The sequence below is a fragment of the Taeniopygia guttata genome, chromosome 1 (assembly GCF_048771995.1).
Source record: "Taeniopygia guttata chromosome 1, bTaeGut7.mat, whole genome shotgun sequence".
NCBI lineage: Eukaryota > Metazoa > Chordata > Aves > Passeriformes > Estrildidae > Taeniopygia > Taeniopygia guttata.
In genome coordinates, this window is record NC_133024.1 from 73,635,763 (window position 1) to 73,656,235 (window position 20,473).

General features: G+C 35.3%; 1 protein-coding gene across 9 annotated transcripts in view; it reads left to right on the top strand.

Annotated features, from left to right (window-relative positions):
* Window positions 1–20,473, top strand: part of GPC5 (glypican 5) — a 578,936-nt gene that overhangs the window by 170,420 nt on the left and 388,043 nt on the right. For all 9 annotated transcript variants that reach the window (XR_012056734.1, XM_072931209.1, XM_072931225.1 and 6 more), the window contains exon 6: window positions 18,543–18,663. Coding sequence is in view for 8 of the 9 variants with exons in the window: in XM_072931209.1 (XP_072787310.1) it covers window positions 18,543–18,663 (121 nt within the window). In the remaining variant the exon portion in view is untranslated. The remainder of the gene's footprint in view (window positions 1–18,542; window positions 18,664–20,473) is intronic.

A 20,473-nucleotide genomic window follows, 5' to 3' on the forward strand; every position in this document is an offset into this window, starting at 1 on the left:
AAATTATTGTGAAATGTCACACATTTCACATTGCAGAAGTATGAAGTCATGAGTAAACATTATTTTGTTTGAAGTTATTATTTTCCATAAAAAGAGTACACAGCAACAGACAAAATCTTCTCAAGTTCTGTTATTTATGCTTATATATAAAATCTTGTTTTCTCAAGTGATGTGGCTTGACAAAATGGGTTGTAAGGATGGTATAAATATAACTTATCATAACCACCTTTATCATATTTTATCTTCTGCAAAATTTTCATTTTACATACACTTTTAAATCATGTAAGTATGAAATTATGGCTTTTCAAATTTATTTGAAGGTATTGTCTGGTACAAGTACATGATTATTTTAACTTTAGTGGCTTCCAAAGTGCTCACGTGTGAAATAGTCCAGATATTAGGCCCACACTTCTAATGAATACCTATTTTTATCTTTACACCTCATCCCCAGTTAACATTGGCTCTCTGGGTACAAAAACTCCTGCGTGTATAATCCTGATATCAAATAGACTTTTCTAGTTTCCTAGATCTCACTGGGACTTAATTTTTCCTTCTTGCATTTCTGTGTAGTTGGCAGTCTTATTATGCCAAAAAGGTCTCTTGATATATGACATATTTATTCAAAACTTAGCCACAGATGCTTTCAGAGATTTTGCCATTCAACACCTGGCTGTGCATCATTCCAGGAAGTGTGGGAATCTGGCTTACTGCAAGTCACAGCAAATCTTCCTGGCCTTTTGCAGACAAACCTACACTCACTTTACGTGTGCTCAGAGCTGGCTAAAGGCCAGCCAGCTTCAGCCTGAAAGCTGTGCATCTTCGTTAGCACAGTGCTGTACTCTTATTAGGATTACTAAAGTAGCTTGAGCTCACATCCCTCAGGTCAGGATTGGCTGGCGTCTATCCAGCTTGGAGCTTGAGTAAAAGAATCTCTCAAAACACAGAGGTTTTAAGAAAAGTTCTGAAAATTGGAGTTTTCATATGAAGGTTACGCAAATACATAAAAACAAAACATAAAAGCTCAAACCCCAACAAAAACAAAGCAAGACATCCAAGGGCTAAATTTATATCTGATTTATGTGCAATTGTTATTTCAATGCAGTCATGCTATAAAGAGTAAGTAAAAAAGCCTGTCTAATTCAATATAGATGTTAGAAACCACTGCTTATATTAATATTAGTGTTAGTTTACAACTGTGGCTAAACATGTTAGTTTATCCCAATGCACTTCAAGGACTTACAATACTGAATTTTATTTAATAATGCACGATGCTTGCAATATGGTTTTTTTTGCAATACTCAGATTAACTAGAGTGATCTGTTTGGAGCAGGTAGACACTGTGGGGGATTTGCACAGGTCTGAAGCAGCAGCTGTTGGCCAGCTGTGGTACCTGACAGCATCTCAAACAGCACATACATGGCTGAGGGAGAGACATTGTCAATCTAATGAAAGAAAAAGGAAATACTTAAGTGAAATGAACTAAAAGCCTTTCAGAAAGAGTTCAGCTGTTTCAAAAATCAACCCCTAGCCCAGTGTGCTGACAAGTTTATGGTCCATGCTGTTTGCAAGATAAAGCTGTGAGTTAAAAAATTGAGAACATCTCAAACCTCTTCTCTGCCTTCTTGATTTTATTTTGCACAGATCTGCGGTGGGCTGTTCCTGGCTGTACTCCAGATGGCCACCAAGGCTTCTCTATCACTTCCCTCCCCAACTGGACAGGGGAGAGAAAATATAATGAAAAGCTCTTGAACTAAGTGATTATGATGATTTAGTGATTATGATGCTATGTCTCCTGGTACTATATATTGATCACTGTCTGTGATTAATAGTTGAGAAGAATGAGGCACAAACTGGAAAAAAAACAACTACGTTTAATTCATTAAGCTAATATTATCCTTAGGAGCAAACTGGCAACCTCCTCATAATATATAGTTAATTATATATAAAATTATTATTATATTATCTTATTTATATAAATTATATTTATTATATTATGTATTATATATTAAAATATGATATATATTATTGAAATTAAGTATAGAACTTAATTTTTTTCAAACATATTTAGAAATTATATAAAAATAGTTATATAAAATCTATTAAATATTACAGATGAGAAACATTTTTAAAATCTTGACAATTTTAAAAAAAAATTATTTTTCCAGGGTTTGAGTATATTACATCCATTTAAAACAAATATATCTATATCTATCTATATCTATATCTATATCTATATCTATATCTATATATATATATATATATAGTTCCTCAAAGAAGATAAAAAAAAGATAGATAAGACACTCCCCATACTTGGTAATAGATTTTGTTTACATGTACAAAATTAAAGTAAAAACCAAGGGAAAAAGCAAATTGAGTATAACCATGCCTGAGAAGAAAATCTTGCCCATAAACCTAAATTTTATTGAAGAGCCAATTTTAACCTAATATTTGGTAAATAGTTGATGTAATTAGTGTCTCTTTTTCTCTGGAAACAAAGAAGACTCTGTTGATATTCAGATTTCTGTCATCTCACCTGAGTTTTAAAATTACACAACTGTTTTCCTTCACAGGAAAAAAATTAAACTTCATTCCTATGGTGCACTAACCAGTAGTTTAAATTTTTCTTTTTTCTTTTTTTTTTTTTTTTAAATAAACCAGTGAAATTCCAGAATAGTGGGGGAATAATTGTCTCAGCTTGAGAACTGAGAAATCTTGAGTTAATTTCTGTGCTTTATTCTGACTTATTTTCAAATTCTTTCTTCAATGTAATTTTTTAAAAGATATATTTAGTTTTCAAACTTTGCCAAAGGGAATTAGAGTGTTTAAAGTCACTGATAACAACCATCCTACTTGCCTCCTTTAAGGATTGATAAGGATTTAGAAACAGTTGACCTTGTAGACCTATATCAGAATGTCTAAAGGACTCAGAAACTGTTTGTTGCTCTGTACAAAGGTTTTAAATTCATACACTTGAATGACACTTGTCAAAATTCATCTAAGACAAGAGAAAGTTGGGGTTCTAGGGCAAGATATGCACATGCCTTTTGTGGTGAGCAACACACTCATTTGATAATATTGGAGGCTGCTTAGGAAGTCCTTATTATGTCTTCTGGCTTTTAATGTTGCTGCCATATTTTAAAAGCACTCTAATAAATAAATAAAACCCAAAATGTGGCACATTTTTATTTAATATTTTTCTAAGGTGTCCAAAACTGTGATATTACAGAAATAATCCTGTTTGTAGTTGAGGTCTGCATTTTCACTGGACAGAGACCTCTTTAAATAGATGCATTGAAAGTTCAGGACCTTAAATTGAAAATTTATTTGAATGAAGAGCAGAAGATTGTGTCTTGATTAAGTCAGAGAATACAGGTTGCATTAATATTGCTCTCTGTGAATGCTGCCAGTTGAAAAAAAAAATCTGTGTTATTTAGTGACTCAGTCCTATTCTGAAAACAAAGTAGTAAGATCAATAATAAGTAATGAGTATTTCTGGGATGTGTTCTGAATACTTTGACCCAAGTTTTTTTTCTTGACTTAACTTTCACTTTGTTCCATTTACGTTGGTTGAAAAGATGTATTCTAATGAAAAGTGCATCCTAATACTCACTCAAAATTAAGTAAGAAGAGGCCAAAAAAGTGTAAGTAAAATACTATGTTACTATATTATTCACAATATTTGGCTTATTAGAATTTTGTGTTATTGTGTGTAAAGCTCAGCAGTTCAGGTGAAATTGCTGTTTCCAAGCTGTTTTAGAGTGTTTACAGCAGACTCATAACAGTATGGGATTGCCAACATCAAATCCTGAATGGCAAATCTACAACTTTTCCCAAACCTATTCCAGCGCTTCACAGGACTTGTGATAAACTTTCCCTAATAATTCGTATTTTAGGGTTTCAGCTCCTTCATAGTGAAGCATCTTTTGTATAATCAGTCAAATTAGGCCTTATGCTATAAGGAGGATGCTTAAGAAGAAAGAAAAAATATTTTTTCATTTGTAAATTAATGTTTTTTAATGGTCAAAGTACTGTTGTTTCAACAGTTATTTTACTGACAGGCTACAGGCTCCTGAGGAAAATATAAAATCTGGGGAGGAAACCCCACAGTCTGAAGAATGGAGTTAAGATGTTGATACTAAGGGCCACTTATACAATAGCTCTAGCTCCCAGAGAGGGGAGATAATTATCAGTGGCACTGATTTAAAATTTAAAAAAGCACAACCCCCTTCATATCAGAAGTATGCGTGGCTGTTCATGTTGCTCCATCTATTTATTGCTTGACTTTATATGGCACTTCCTCTTTAAACTGCTTGCCAAGTTTTGTTTCATCTCTGGCTATTAAATGCCTATTCCAGGGATAAGAGTGTGGAACAGCTGAATCCCAGCTCAACCACCAGCCTCTTTGGGCTTCACAGGTCAAAGGATTTGGCTGTTTTATATGCAGTAAGCAATCTATTAGGTGTTATCAGAGCATGTGTAATGAATTAGGATGCATTAGGAAATACCAAACCCCAAACCAAACCAAACAACCAACACTAAACAAAACAAAACTGGCAAAGTTTTCTGCTTCCTTTAATTCAACAGTTAGAAACACACTACCAGGGTAGGGAGTAGGTTAATTTCTAATGACATGGGGTTCAGGGCTGCTGCTCATCTCAAAATCCACTGGGATGTAGGCCATTGCAGGCATCACAAACACACTTCTTTGTCAGTCTCACTTATATTTCTTTAGGTTATTTGGAATAATTTGAGATTTATGAATTGAAAAAATGTTTCAGGAATGACCATGGGCCTCTGGCCTAGTGATTAGGATGGCTTGCAAGGAATTAGATGTCTTATTTCCTGCTGTCATGCACATTTCATCATTTTATCCAGGAAGTGTAAAAGAAAGGCTATGTACTTTTATGTAAAGATATGGGAACTTTTATCTTCCTTCATTTCCTCCCAAACTATTTAAAACAAGCTCAGTCTTTTTGCTCTCTAATCAAATTAGTCTATAGGTGAATGGCCAACTGATGTGACTAACACTCTGTCAACAGAGAGGAGAAGTTCCTCTTACCAGCTCTTTCTTGTGTTACAGCATGAAATAAATCTGAGGCAGATCAATCACTTGAATAATTATGTTTAATCCTATCAGTTGAAAATGAAGTAAACTCCACAGAATTGATAGAATTAATAAAAAACAACCCACTGAAGAGAAATATTTTTAAGGTGACTTGAAATTTATGTGCATTGATCAACACAAAATGATGTTTAGCTCAAGAAACATATTAATTTCTGTGACTGTGCTGGTTATTGTGAATCTTTTTTTAAAGCTGCTTTCTCTCCTTCCAGAGATTTTGCATAAGAAATGAGTCAGTCATTTTCCTGACATCAGCCAATGACCTAAATCTTATGACTAAAATGTCACTGTAACACTGTTGTAGTGTGGAAGAACTAGTTTCCAGTTTCCTGTTCACTGTTAAATCAGGAATACAAAGAGACACAAGTGACACCCTACTTTCCCAAGTCCCATGATACTGAGGCGTGTTTCTATCTCTCAGTAAAATTCCTCACTGTTTCAATGCTTTTAAAATCCAGCCATTTTATCATAAACATTCTGACCATTTCATGATACAGAACAGGGCTACTTGAGTTTTGCTTAGTATGTACATCATGGCAGAAAGAAGCTGTATGCACATGTTCATGCATACAAATATGTAACTATACGGAGAAACTGTATATGTTTGCAACACACGGTTCACTTAGTATTTTCAGACATGCAATATTTGCTGTAGGGTACTGTTTTCCTGAAGACTATTTCTTGGAAGCACTTTGACTGCCCTTTCTTGTCTTCCTTTGACAGTGCTTCCCATACAGAAGATAGCCTGCTTGACTTACATTATCCTTGAACCCCTTGTTGCCTACTTGACATTAATTTCTGTAACCAAGGCAATATCACAAGTGAAGTTAAAAATCAAATCTCTGAGAATAGCCTTATCTAGATTGATTCTCTTTTCAGACTGCATACTAAGCAGTCACACAGAGCTTCCAAACTTATAATAGATGATAGAATTCCTCTCCTTTTGATCCCAAAGGAAGAAAGTGGAACCCTTCTTTTCCTTGCTTCCAGCATTTCATTACAATCTACATAAGTTTATTATAAGTTTTGTCCTTCAATTTGTCTGGTTCTCCTGAATATTTCAGTAAATTAAATACTTCGGGCTTCTTTAGAAACAAAAGGGAAGATAAATCTTGTCATTATCTGTCCTGTTTTCTAGAATGCATTGAACTGTGTGTTCCAGAAAAAAATGCCAAGTTCTTTGACATTTTATTGATGCTCAGGTATACAGTTCCCATTACTGAAATAGCTGGACATATCATAATGTTTAGCTCTTGTCTTTTCATAGACCTTCCCATGATACAAGTTAATGAGAATTCTAATGACTTTAGAATGAAAAACTGAAAAATGGAGAGAGTAATAAGCTTGCTTCAGGAAGCTTACTACTTCAGAAAGGAGTAGTAAGAAATTAGATTGCCAAGGGTAAGGCAATCTAATTTGAGTTTAGTTATTTAAAAGTTCAGTATTGTTTCCAGACTGGTTATCTAGGAGGCATATCTGATGGAGAGGACAAGTCGTCATTTCATCCTACACTATTGCTTTATCCCACAGGTGGGCCTTCTTTTTTCTTTCTTTTTCCATACTCTGTAGGAAATGGATGCTTAGGTAGTAGATGCCTAATTTTTAAATAGCTAAAATAAGTAGGTGAAGTACAGTTGCTGATTATTTTTTAATATTTTTTCTTCTTATGGGGGTCATTTTCAGGCTAAACGTTTGTGGTACTGTCTAAAGGCTGTATTTTGTTAAGATTTGATTGAATGGGAGTCATTGCCACATTTTTATTGTAATTTTTTCACAATGGGGCCAAACAAAGAACAATTACAGTGATTCATATGACAACAAAACTGAACCAAGGACCTGGAAATATGATCTTCATAAAATTTAGTTAAAATATTTTTACCACTAGGGTCCTATGAACCTTTTCCCACTGAAGAGAAAATAAATTTATTTACATCCATTCATTTCTATCTAGAAGAAAGCAATAACTGAATGTGATAAGTAAAATTTGTAAAAAGATACAAGAAGGGGTGGTTAGGAAGAAAGAGAAACCCAAAAGTTTAATAAAGCTCTTAAGCCTCCAATACAATCCCTGTCTTTAAAAACTTAAACATTATCTGTGTCAGCTTTCTTAGCTCATGTATTTATTGACTGAACCCACAAAAGATAAAGAGTGAGTTCATCTATTTAAAGAAACATTAAAAGATGGCTCCATATGACACATGAATGCAAGAACTGTTGGGCTGAAATGTTTCAGACAACACTGAAGGATCCTTGAACGTGTTTTTATCCCTGATTATGTCCCCTGTGCCATGATATGCTTTGTATATAGTGTTTACATTTTTCCTATTCTGTTAGATATTAAAAATGTGCATATAAAACATACTTTTGTGGTACTGATAAAATTTTGTCTAACAGAATTGGAAATGAAGGACACAAGTCTTAATAGGCCAGTCCAGATAACTGCATAGTGACATTCCAGAATATCCTTCAGCCTTCTCCAGAAGTTTGTTACTCAGAACAGAAGTTCAGCTCATTACTCTGCTAGTAGTAGCTTCTGAAACTGAAGTTCTTCATGCATATGCCACTATCTTTGAGTACAACTTTATTTAAAGCCCATATTCTTTGTGACCTGTCCTGAAATACTTTAAAAAATATCCATCATGGCTCCCATGGAGGGTGAAAAGCATCAAAGGTTAAGGCAACTCTACTTTTCTTTGATATAAGATTAGTTAAGCACTAGTGCAAAATGAGAAGTTACTTTACTGTGATTGCTAAAATATGGCATTGTACAAAATGCTTAATTTCCCATGAAGATTAAGTAACACTAGCACATAACTGGCATTATAGTATAATACTTGTTTCTATTATTTCATAAAATAGAGTGTGCTGTAGAACTTCTGATACATAACTCTGTATTTGTTCTTCTTAGGAGCTATTCACAGCACTCTGAGAGCCGGCAGTGCAGGTAGTTTGCAAATCAGGGAATGGAAATGCTTCCAGCAAAGATGCTGTGAATAATAAAGCTGTGAAATGAAAAAAATTTACGGGTTAACTGCTAAACAAACTTCTGGTTGCTGGGAAAATTTTTCTCCAATCCAAACTGTGGAGTAATCTGACTGATTTTCTTTCCACACAGATGTGTATGATGTAAGTGCGCTTGAGTAAGTTGTAAAAGTGCTTGAATGAAGAGGCAATTACATCCTCAGGAATCTCCTCAGGAAAATGTTATATTCTCCAAGACCTGGTAGTATTGAAAATGAGAACAGATTACACTGAAGTGTTTTATCTGGAGGAAAAAAAACCAAACCAACAAAATCAAAACAGCAAACAACAGAGAACCCCCTCTCGTCCCCCTGTCCTCCCTTGCAATTAGTATTAAGCACATAGGCTTCAAAAAACATTGAAGATAAAAATGTCATCTCTTGTATATGAGTCATCAAGTCCTAGTGTGTATCATCATCATTCATCCACATTTAGATAAATTAGGAAGACAAAAGGTGTCCAGAACCACAGAGATGGATTGGCTACTTACACTTATTTATTAATAATTCACCAATATTTTGCGAATTAATAATTCACCAATATTTTGCTAACACTGTGTGTACTCGAACAACAGAGAAGGACAGTATAAAACAGCTTTTTCACATGGGATTTAATTCTTTAGAATAAACAAGAAAAAATCTACTGAGTGGCTCATGTCAATGAATTTGCTGGAATAGCATTTCATTCATATCATTGCACAGTGACTTAGGTTGATTCCTTCATATGACCTTTTTTTGCTGAATGGCCTTTTTTCTTTTATTCATAATCATATCCAAGTTAATTATCTGCTTGATAATCCTTCACCAGAACTTTACTCTCATTTTGTGCTAATTTTCCATAAATTACCTCAGAAAAAACCCCAAAACATTCAATAGCAAAGAGCAGGTTGTGAAAGTGCACTTTTGACATAATTTGTAGTAGTGTACTTCTTATGAGGCTGTGAGATAAATATTGACTGTGTCAGGTATCAGTCTCAAAATTATCAGGTGTATTCCAGGTCCCAAAGACCCTTTGGTCTCTGCATTGAAGCATTATGTTGGACAAAATATGGCATGTCATACTTCTGTCTTCAGGGTTTGGTGTTCTATATAATGCCACAGTTGCACGATCCTTTTGTCATTTACAAGCAGAAATATTTTAGTATCCTATAGGGGAAGCAGGCTTCTCAATTTTACACTAATTAGGCTTGACATCTTTGTATTTTCAAGTTGCTTGAATTGTTTTTCCAAGGTAATTCCTTTTGTTTTGCCAGCTATTTGCTATAAACATTTATGTGCTTGTTTATGGTAATTAATATCTCTCATTTCCTTGCTCCATTAAATGAAGGTACAGTAGAATTATTACGGTTGTTAGAAGATTTCCAGAATGCTACAAGAAGAAGGCGATACTCTTGTCCTCATTTATATAGATTTAGTGCACTTGCATATGTCTGCTGTTTAGTTATTTTCTAATGTAATAAGAATTTATATTCTCAATTTAAACATGTGACTTACCCAAGGCACCTAGTTTATATGAAATATCTGTCTCAAAGCTCTTCTTTTCTCTTCAACAGACCTTGCAATTACTAGAACACATTTATTTTTTAAGATGCCTTACAGACATGTTTGGAATGCTTTTTGGGGCATTCATTTTGTATCACATATAAGAATAGTGTCTCTGTCCAAAAAATAGCAACACACTGCAAGGATAGGTACAGGAAGATAGCTATTACAGTGATTAACATTAATTGACAAGAAGACAAATTTCAATGGCATCTTTCGAGTGAGAATTATTCAAAAGTTCAGGAATTTTTGAAACAGTATAAAATTTGCTGTGCTAGAAGAAAGCTTTAAAAAATTAATTTTTAATATGTAGGTTACATTTTTTTTTCTGAAGAAAATGTAGTTTTTAATAGAAGTTGCATTATCTGCAAAAAAAGATAGTCTGACTTAACAGACACACACATCCTGTAGAAGACTTCAGATGCATAGTGAAACAATCCTAAATACCTGTGCCATGCATAGCAACTGGAGATCAGTTGATGCTTTTGAAAGTCTCTAGAGGGAGACCTGTCTGCCTGAGGAAGCCTTTGGGACATCATAATTTTTAGAAGACACAGCCACCATTAAAACTATGACCAACTTGTTTCCAACCACATACAGAATCCTCTCAAAAATCTTAGTGTTCAAACAAAGGCTGTGATAGAATGTTGGGATTTATGAGCTTTAGAGGAGTGCAAAAATATTTTGTAGGATTAGAACATAATGGAGATTATCCATGATAAAATATTTTTTACTGTAAAACATAAAAAACAGGACTGGGCCATACTTGGAAATTCATTGAAATATATACTCTGAAAGACTCTATAATGCTTTATTAATACATATTTCAGTTTAATTTGTTTTATTAATGTGAACCTAGTTTCAAATAGCTATGTTAAAATGGAATATCTGTTTTAAAAACACTATTTCAAAATCATTTCACTTAGTCTTCAAATGTAGAAAAATCCTAAGGCTGATCTGCTATTTTTTGGGTTTTTTTAACAAGGCAGTCTGGTCAATGCTAAAAAATTATATACCTATCTTTTTGAAGACATGTTTAGCCTAAGTAATTATAGGAGCATGTTTTTTTTCTGAAGCACGAATGGTAGTACAACTTTACTTCATTTTTTTCCACTCTTCATGTTTAACTAGTGTATCTGCAATCTGGTTTTTAAAAACAGGTACTAAATTGCAGGTCTAAAAATAAATTCTCATTGAAAAATTCAAATGCATTTTATTTTATATTTTATTTTACTGAAATTTTTATCAATTAAATGTATTAAAAAGGTCTAGGGGAAGTGGGATCTGTCCTAGAACAAGTACTGTCTCTGATAGCTATGTGTAAGATAATTTTACAAACTTTCTGAAGCTAATTTTGCAATATCTACTCTTAAAAAACTACGTAACACTAAAAAATAGCCATCACATCTGTCTAAGTTTCAAGTGGTTTTTATTATTGCAGTGATTCTTTGATCTTTGGTAATTAAAATTTACACCACTGAATACTCTTACCCATTTGTTGCTGCATATGTTTATTTTTTACTTGTATTCAGGTAATTGTTAATTTCTCAATTAACATTACCCAGAATTTTTAAATCCCCAGCCATAATGAAGATGCTAACAGCAGGTGTAAACCAGTAATTATCAGCAATCATAAAGCAAGCAAACTGAGTTATTAAAAATCATATCCCATGTCTGAAATAAAACAAAATGTAGTGGGCACACTGTGCTATTTTACCATTCTTAAACACAGTGAAACTATATAAACACAGGTGCTTGCTCAAAACTTGTAAGTGCCAACAAGCTAAATTCTGAAGTAATTTAGAATTTAATTAATGTGAGAAGCTGATCAAAACAAATCCCTTAACAAGACTGGTACATGAAGGCTTACTTTTAAAAACTAGAGGCTAGAAATAAGAAAATCCATTTAATGAAGGAGAGAACATTCTGCAGAAGTTGTAGCTTGGTTACTGTATCAATGGCAGTTAAAGGATTTGAAAACAGGGAAGGTAAATAAATATATTATTTTAAAAGTTGTTTGGTCTCTTCAGCATTATATTCTCCTCCTCTGGATCTTCCCAAAGAACCTGGTGGAAGCAAGCACTTGCTTTAAGACAAGTTCCCTACCATTTCAGTGCTTACTTCAAGCAGATGAAAACCAGCACTGCATCATTTATACCAAATTGGTTTCAAATGCAGAAAATCAGGTGGGTAGAGAGAGACTTCTCCAATTTTTCCATTATGGAGTTTGTGGTTGTTTTCTGTTTACTGTGGTAGAGATTACTCTAATGCACTAAGACCTCATTTGAGATGAAATATCACAAATGAAGATGAGAATTCTAGTGCTACAAAGTGATTAAGAAAATGAGCTTTCTCAGGCAGTGTGTCTGTACAGCTGCAGCAGCTCTGGCTGCACTGCGTGTCCTACAGCTGTGTGACTACCTGACACACACCAGCATTTCAGGGGTAAGGCAATGTAAGCCAGTGTAAGCCTTACACAACCAGAACAGTTGTCTCAATTTCATGACCCTGTAACTTGACAACTTCCTGAGTAGCTCTTGATAGTGGCAATTGACCCAAGCTCTGAAAAGCACAACAATCACACAGAATCATAATCAAGGTTGGAAGAGACCTTTAAGATCATCTAGTCCCTGTCAAAGTAGCGACATTATCACCATAAACCATATCCCCCAGTGTCATAGCCAGACTCCTCTCCAACACTTCCAGAGCTGATGACTCTACCATCTCCCTGAGCAACTTATTCCAATGCCCAACCACTCTTTCAGTGATTTGGGCTATTTTTATATCTAATCTGAACCTTTCTTGGCACATCTTAAGGCCATTTTGTCTTTCACTCAAGACATGGCAGAAGAAACTTTCACTGCAGCCTCCTTTCAGGTAGTTGTAGAGAACAATGAGGTTCCCTCCAAGTCTCCTCCAGACAGTTTCCCCAGCAGCTCCTTATAGGAAGTTTTTGAGACCCTTCATAAGCTTTGTTGCCTTTTCTGGGACATGTTCCAGCACCTCAATGTCATTTTGATGCGACTGCCCAAAACTGAACATAGGATTTGAGGTGAGGCCTCACCAATGCAGAGTACAGAGGGACAATCAGTGCTTGGACACCTGGACACACACTGGCTCATGTTCAGCTGTGCATCAGCCAGCACCTCCAAGTTCCTTTCTGGTGATTAATTCTCGAGCCACGCTTCCTTGAGCCTATTGTGCTGCATGAGGTTTCTGTAAACCAAGTGCAGGACTCAGCACCTGGCCTGGCTGAACCTCATGCCATTGTCCTCAGCCCATTGTTTGAATCTTTCCAGATCTCTCTGCGGAGCCTTCCTACCCTCCAGCAGATCAACACTCCCACCTAATTTGGTGTCATCTGTGAACTGACTGAGGCTGTATTAGAGCCACTTCTCCAAACCATCAATAAAGGTGTTCAACAGGACAGACCCCAATCCTGAGGAACACCACTGGTGACCAGAAGAAAGCTGTGACAGGTAGTGGTGGTAGCAGTTGAAAGAGACACATCAGGATGGAGTGACCAGCTAAACTTGCTAAAGTGTAGAACACCACCAAGTCTCTTGGGAGAGGCTTGACTGCCAGTGCACTTAGGGATATTCTGGAAAATAGCTTTTCTGTCATAGTATACCTTTCATTACTTTAATCTCCCACTTGAAACATGGTCAAAGTGCCTAAAAGTAGCTCAAAAAGGAAAATCATAATAGTTGTTGACCATAAATATGGTGTATTAGTTTTCATTACAAGATAATACAGATTATTTTGTGCTGGAGGGATATACATGCACAGATCTTTCTGAAGCACCCATCCAAAATGGCTGAATAATACAAGAATTGTATTTGTATTTGTATTTGTAATTGTATTTATTATTTCTAGTAGCTTTTCCAACTGCATGTACCAAGAAACTGGTGATAGCAAATAAAGCATGATTTTCTCCTATCAGAGATCTTGAGAGAATCAAAAGTAAACCCCACCAATCGTATTCATAAATACAATAGAGAGTAATAGGTAATTTATATGAATATTCATATATTGAGCTCAGAAAATGGGCACCTTGTTATTCATCACTTTAAAACATGTTTATAGAATACAAATATATTGGTTCTTGGGGTTTTTTTCCTAATGCTGATGAAAATGAATAGTACTTGGGGACCAAGTCTGCCTATTAAAGTGATGTGATACATTACCATGCTTGTACAGAAATGAGCACAGATGGCGGGTCTATTATTTCTCTAGCAAGAAATTTGTCATTTTTTTTCCCCAGGATTCAAATTTGAGTAACACTTGCTTAAGTCACACTACCTCTGTGGGGTTCCTTAAAATACTTTTCCCATTACTTGTACATTAGGGGTTAGAGAAACAGCAAGTGATTAATGCCATATTAAAACTTTAAAATGAATGAAGTCTCTCAAACCAAGAGTCTGAGATTTTTATATTTCCTCCCACCCCCAAATAAAGAGAAACAAATTTTGCATATAAATGTGAGTCTACAGGGACGAAGTTTTGTGTGCCATGTTCAGATTCCCAATAGCCTGTTTAGCTTTGACAGATCATTTCATTTACATTAGAATACTTGAAGATGTTAGATTTATAGACATTTGTTAATTAAACACAATTTTGTAGAGTATGAAACAACTTATGAGTAATTTATAATTTTTGTAGGCAAAAGATACCATTTCAAGACAGAGTAGATTAAACAAAAATATGTTGACTTTCATAATCTTACTTTTATGATAAAAATCAACAAAGCAATATTTCATAAGGTTTTGTCAATGCTTTATTATACACCTGAAGAAATAAAAATGCCTTATGCCTTTCAATATGCCTTATGACTTGTCAGAGCATATAATTACAACAAGCTCAAAGTTAAATGAGAGTTTTTAATGTCAATTGGTCAAAGCTGGATCACCTTGCAGCAAAAGCAAATTTAATATGGGTTAGGAAGAAAAATGCAAACATAAATATTCATTTACTTCAATACATTGAGGGTGCTCACATTTGGGTATTCATTACACACTGTCTCTACCACTCTTCCTTCTCACACTCTTCCCTTGCTCCAGCCCAGAGTCCATCCTATGGGAGTCAGCTGTCCATAAAATTGTCTGACTTGGGTCCTTTTAGTCTGCAGTTCTTCACAAACTGCTCCAGCCTGGGTCTTTTCCACAGAGTGGAGTACATCAGGAACAGGCTGCCCCAGTGTGGGTCCTTCCAAGGGTCACCTCCTAGCAAACCTGCTCCAGCATAGATTCCTCTCTCCATGGGTCTACAAGGCTGTTTCTCTCATGTTCTCAATTCATCTTATCTACCTCCTCTTGCTCAGCAGCTTTTTCTCCATTTTAAATATATTGTCACAGGAGTACTACCACCATCACTGATGTGCTGGGGCTTGGCCAACAGTGGGTTGGTCTTGGAGCAAGCTGGCATTGGCATCCTGTCCCAGAAGCCACTTCTGCAGCCATCCCTGGTCTTTGCTTTTGCCAAGCAACCCAAATATATGGGCAACATATTCTCCCAAATTGAATTCCATTTAAATGAATCTTAATTTTTGAAATCTGGCTCTTAATTTTTCATATGTGATGGTTACTCACGGTTACTCCTGGTTCTCCTGGAGGAGAACTCACATCCTGAACCTGGAGGATCAATTTCAAGACTGAAGTCTTGGAATACAAAATTTCAAACTCTCAAAGGAGTAAAATCTTTTCAAAGCTTGAATAACAACACATCACTTCAAAAGTATAAGGATTTTTTAAAGGAGAGAAATTTCAACTCCTTTAAGAGTCAAAGTGGGAATATGGTAAATATCTGGTAAATTTGATTAATCAGAAAACTTTGGAATGTGTAGTGAGTATATCAGTACTGGGTCCAAATAATTGGTATATAAGGATTGGTATTATCTTGTCGCTGTTGAGGCAGGACGGGAATGAGAAGACTCACTCAGAAGGCTGCTGAGAGTAAAACTCCGATTTATTCAAAATACACTGCTCTTTTATACAGAGCTTCGTGAGGACCAACTCCATTCGTCCTGAAGTGAAAACAAGCTACACCATTGGTACAGAGTGCTTGACGCACAGTGATAGAACTTAACTATAAACAATGTGAAAAACGAGAGATAAAGAGTTATTAACATTCTTCTCCAGCTCTTTCCCAGGCTTCTGCCTGCCTAGAAACTCTCAGTTTCTCTCTTTGACTGAATCTGAGACCCACATTATCTCTATTGACATAAACTTGTATGTTAATTGGGATCTTCTGGAGCCTGTAACAGACAAAAATGACAGGAGAATAGGATGAAATATGTCAGTTTTCACATTCACATGAAAATGTGTCATTTTCACAAACAAGGGTTTGAAGAGTTTGGGGGCAGTCAGTGTTTTTCTGAAAGTTCTAGGTGGAAGGGTATACTGTTCTGTTTGGAAATGTTGTGGAGGATAAGGAAGCCTACAGGCAGCAGAAAGCAGGGGAAATAAATTCATTATGTAGGCCCCGAAAAAGATCATGCGAGCTGTTGGGGAGAGAGAAGTCAGTAGAAAGATGGTGGAAAGGTGCTAAACAGCTCAGAAGAAATAAGAAAAAGTAATACCAAGGTTGTTACTACCAGTACCTTCTGATCCAAATATTTGTTCAATGCAAATGGACTTAAAGATGTTGTGTTATCGAGCACTAGTGTGCTCTTGTCACTGTTTCAATGCACGTCACCTCTGCTTCAGCTTCTTACACTTCCCCACTCTGAGCTGAAAAAGTTGAGGAGGAATTTAGAGAATGTTGACTCTGAAGAGGTTGGAGAACATGATTGAAACTCCTAATATCAGGTCCACTCTCAAGACAGCATTACTTTCCCAGCTACTTTCTCTCATGTGAAAGAAGGGAGTCAGACCTACAGCAAATACCAGCTGTGCAAGACTTCTGATTTCATTGTAGAAATAGCTGAAAAAGAAATGATAGCCTTGAATGAGTCATTGCCAAATGAATCATGAGTCATTGCCAAATAATTCTCAGGTGAGTGAAGCTAATAAAATGTAGTCTAGGCAACTTTCAGCTTCTGCATGATTTATTTCTTCTTGCATGGTTAGTGAAATGAGTACCACTGAATTAAAAAAAGAGAAAGGGTATTCTTTTTCACAGTTATGCCGTTCACAGACGAATGTGCAATAGTTGAGTTTGCAGCATTTGAAAAAAAGGTGTTAATTGAAGAATTCTGAGTGACAGAAAGTGAGAACACAGATTTTTCATGCTGTGAAACAGAACAAGGCCACTGGATTAAAAGAATAGACATAACCTTCAAGATTTTTTTATGATGTTACGGTGTGAAGAGAAATTTTGCTGTTGCATTAAACTGGTCTGTTGAGTTAAACCAGTTGTTTTTTCTGGTCACTGCAGCATTGTTCAGCTAGAATGAACTCTTTATTTATTTATATATTTTGTTTTATACAAATTACTGCCAAAGAAATTTTTTGAAGGTTTTTATGTTTGACTTTAATTTTTTCACACTTAGAATTACCAGAAGGTTTGTTGACCCAGCCCAAATTGCAGCATTAAACAATGGCCCAAGACTAGCAGGCTGACTGTGGATTTTGTGCACACCCCTATATACAAAGCTTTTCCCCATCACGTCAAGCTGGCAAATGGCTCCACTGCTACAAGGCAGCAAAAAAAGCTGTCTGCTGTAAATCAGAGTAACACCTTTTCAAGAATATGAGCCATTCATTTAGTCAGTGTGTACACTTCCTTAGGAATATCCTAAATCTCATTTAGAGTGATATTTAAGTAAAGATCAAGGACAAAATATTGTTCTGTGGCAACCTTGTTTTAATGAACTGCATTCTTTGTTTAGCATATATACAAGCTTTTCTGCAGAGTTAAGAGGACCTGTAATGTCTTTCATAAAAGAAATTCAGCAAAATTTGAATGTGCTGTGTTTTCCATGCTTATATGTGGATATAACAGGCAGGAATTAGATATTTCTTAAATATGATAAGGTTATTTATTTCTTTTCCTTATGGCATAACAGCTGGCGAAATACTTTTGAGACAGAGAGATATAGAGCTATCCTCTTATAAAGTACACTGAAAAAATATAGCATATGGGAGTATTTGCATAATGTACAGTATCTGTGATGAGAAGGTAGATATTCAGCTTTTTTTGCATAATTAGAGCCTTATATATAATATAGTAAGTTGAATGAAGAATTGCTTCTTAATAAGGTACAGAATCCTGTTTGGTGGTTAGTTTATTTACTGTCTTTTGAATTTCAATGTATTATCAAGCACTTCTTTTTTGAATCAGTTTATATCTGGTTTTTTACTTCTTTTTATATATCTATATATCAAGTATATTTTAGCCTACTCTTACGTATATAATGCTAAGTAATTGATGCACAATGTGGCTGTTATCTTTCAATAAATATTCTGTCTGTGCATACACTCACAAAAACACAAAAATACTAAAGGTGTATTTCTCAACATACAGTGTGTATGGAATCAGGAGTTTGTTTTAAAAACCTGAATTGTCACACATTAAGGCAATTATGTTGTATTTAGCTAAATCAAAATGGAGCACAGTCTTTTTGTACACACACAAAAAGTCATGCACAGGGCTGAATGTTTCATGCTACAAAATATAGATAATTTTCTTTATTAAAGTTTGCCATAAACTTAAAGTGCTAATAAATAACAGAAGTTTGAGGAATGTAGTAACTATATTTTGTTGTATTTGTTTTTTGTGAAAAATATGTGCAAAAAACTAATGCATCTCATTAAAGAGGTATGCTGGTGCCTTGAGAGATAATACAAACTAGAAGATAAGTCTCTGAGAATAGAGGAAGTTACTACACCATTTTTATGTGTGTTTCTGTATTAAACTAGGTATATGCACCGTGTGGTTGGCAGTGGAATCAAAGCTCAGTCTGCAAATCCAGAAGTAAAAGTGAAGGGAACAGATGCTGTAATAAGTCAAATGATTGACAAGCTGAAGCACGTTATTCAGGTAAGGTGCTTTTTCCTATGGATACATTATAGTTCTAACTACCACTCCAGTAATGAAAGTGTTAATTTAGTGCACCATAAAGGTTAATTCGAGTTTCTGCTGAGTACACATCCGCAGCAAAACACTAGTTGCACTTTGTCTCACTTTAGTTATTAAAAAAGATTTAGTTAAAAGGTTTGTATATGGTAGATAAGTGTGGGAAGTGAGGCTCTGGTAGCTGGGCCATCTGTACCCGCGAGTTCCACGGCTCAGCATTGCAGTGACCGTACAGTAGCACCGACAGGATGATTTAGAGATATCAAGTGGGTGCATATGTTTACATAACAATAAGACATAATTTCCCTCTTCCTTCTTTACTAAGTCTGGGCTCTTTCTTAATGTGTACTGCTGCAAGGTTTTTTGTTTAGATGGCAGATAGAAAAACTAGGAAGTTTGAATGAAAATTACATGCCTGCTAAACGAGTTGGTGTTTGCTGCCTGATGTGCATACCTATGACTTACTACATTTAAGGCTTACAAGAAAGTCAATTCCAATATGATTCTGTAAAACCATATGTAATAAGTTTACAGGATTGTAGGTATTTCTGGTTACGTGCCACATTTATATGCACAGATAGCCAGAACTAGAGGACAAAAAAATAATTCTGTTGAAGGCAACATTTATTTTGCCAACAGCTCTGCATTTCAGTTTAAAAATACAAGTTTTCACTCTGATCTGAAGGCTCAGTGACCAGAAGGGTTCTACAGGCATTTTTTGTCAGTGACCCATTTAACCTAGTAACCTCTCCGCTGCACTGGTAAAAGGAGAAACTACTTAGGGAGGCCGTGAAGCTTCTCACTGTTATTGCCACCCCTTCCCTTCTCTACCCCATTCCCAAAACAAGAGAATTAGAGATATTAAATGTCTTCTCCTTGCCTAGTGCATTTAAATCCATCTAAGGACTTGCTTTAATTTTGTTTTTACATCTTCTTGACAGCTTTTAAGTACAGTTTCCCACATGGTTTGTGGAGTTGAAATATTACTGATAGCTTTACGGTAAAGCCTCTTGGTTCTTATATCTCTAATTGTGAGCAATAACTCTCCTCTGACAACAAAACAAGAGTGCTGAAATAGTAAAAAAAAAAAAAAGAAAAACCAGAAAAATTTCTTTTCCATCAGTAGTGTTGTTTTCTAGGAGAAGTGGCATTAGATCTGAAGTTCAGAGGCAATCATTATTCTTTCCTTCTTAAAAGAAATATCTTTTTTTTATCCCTCCAGCTTCAGCATCTTGCTTTTGTCTCTCTTCTTTATTAAAATGCCATCTACAATGGTGGGAAAAATAAATGCAATTTTCCCTACAAGAGATGCCATGATTTAATTAATAACTACAAAATACTATACAAAGATAAACATTGTAAATATTACTTGGTAAGTTCCATCTATCAGGAATGCTTTCCTCCTTTTATATTAAAACTGCTCTATATAGTTTATTGTGTTGGTTTCCTCTAGAGACTTGAAGTTGTGTTGTTTTCTCCTTGAGTGAGTACCTAAAAGACTGGAATAGAATGTTTCCATTATAAAGTATTTCATTTTGAGAGCTTACTTGCCCTTGTCCCTAAAGACTGGAGTGGATCTTGGGGAAAAGGACATACAATTTACATACCAAAGTGCTTACCAACCTCCAAGTATATTTTCTTTCTGTGGGATAGTTTCTTTCCTTGTAGCTCTGTGTATGAAAATAGGGTCAAGGGATAGAGAGAGCATCAAAATCCTTAAGAGACCTGACATATAACTGCTTTTCCCCAGCTGAAGAAGCTGCAAAAAAGCTTT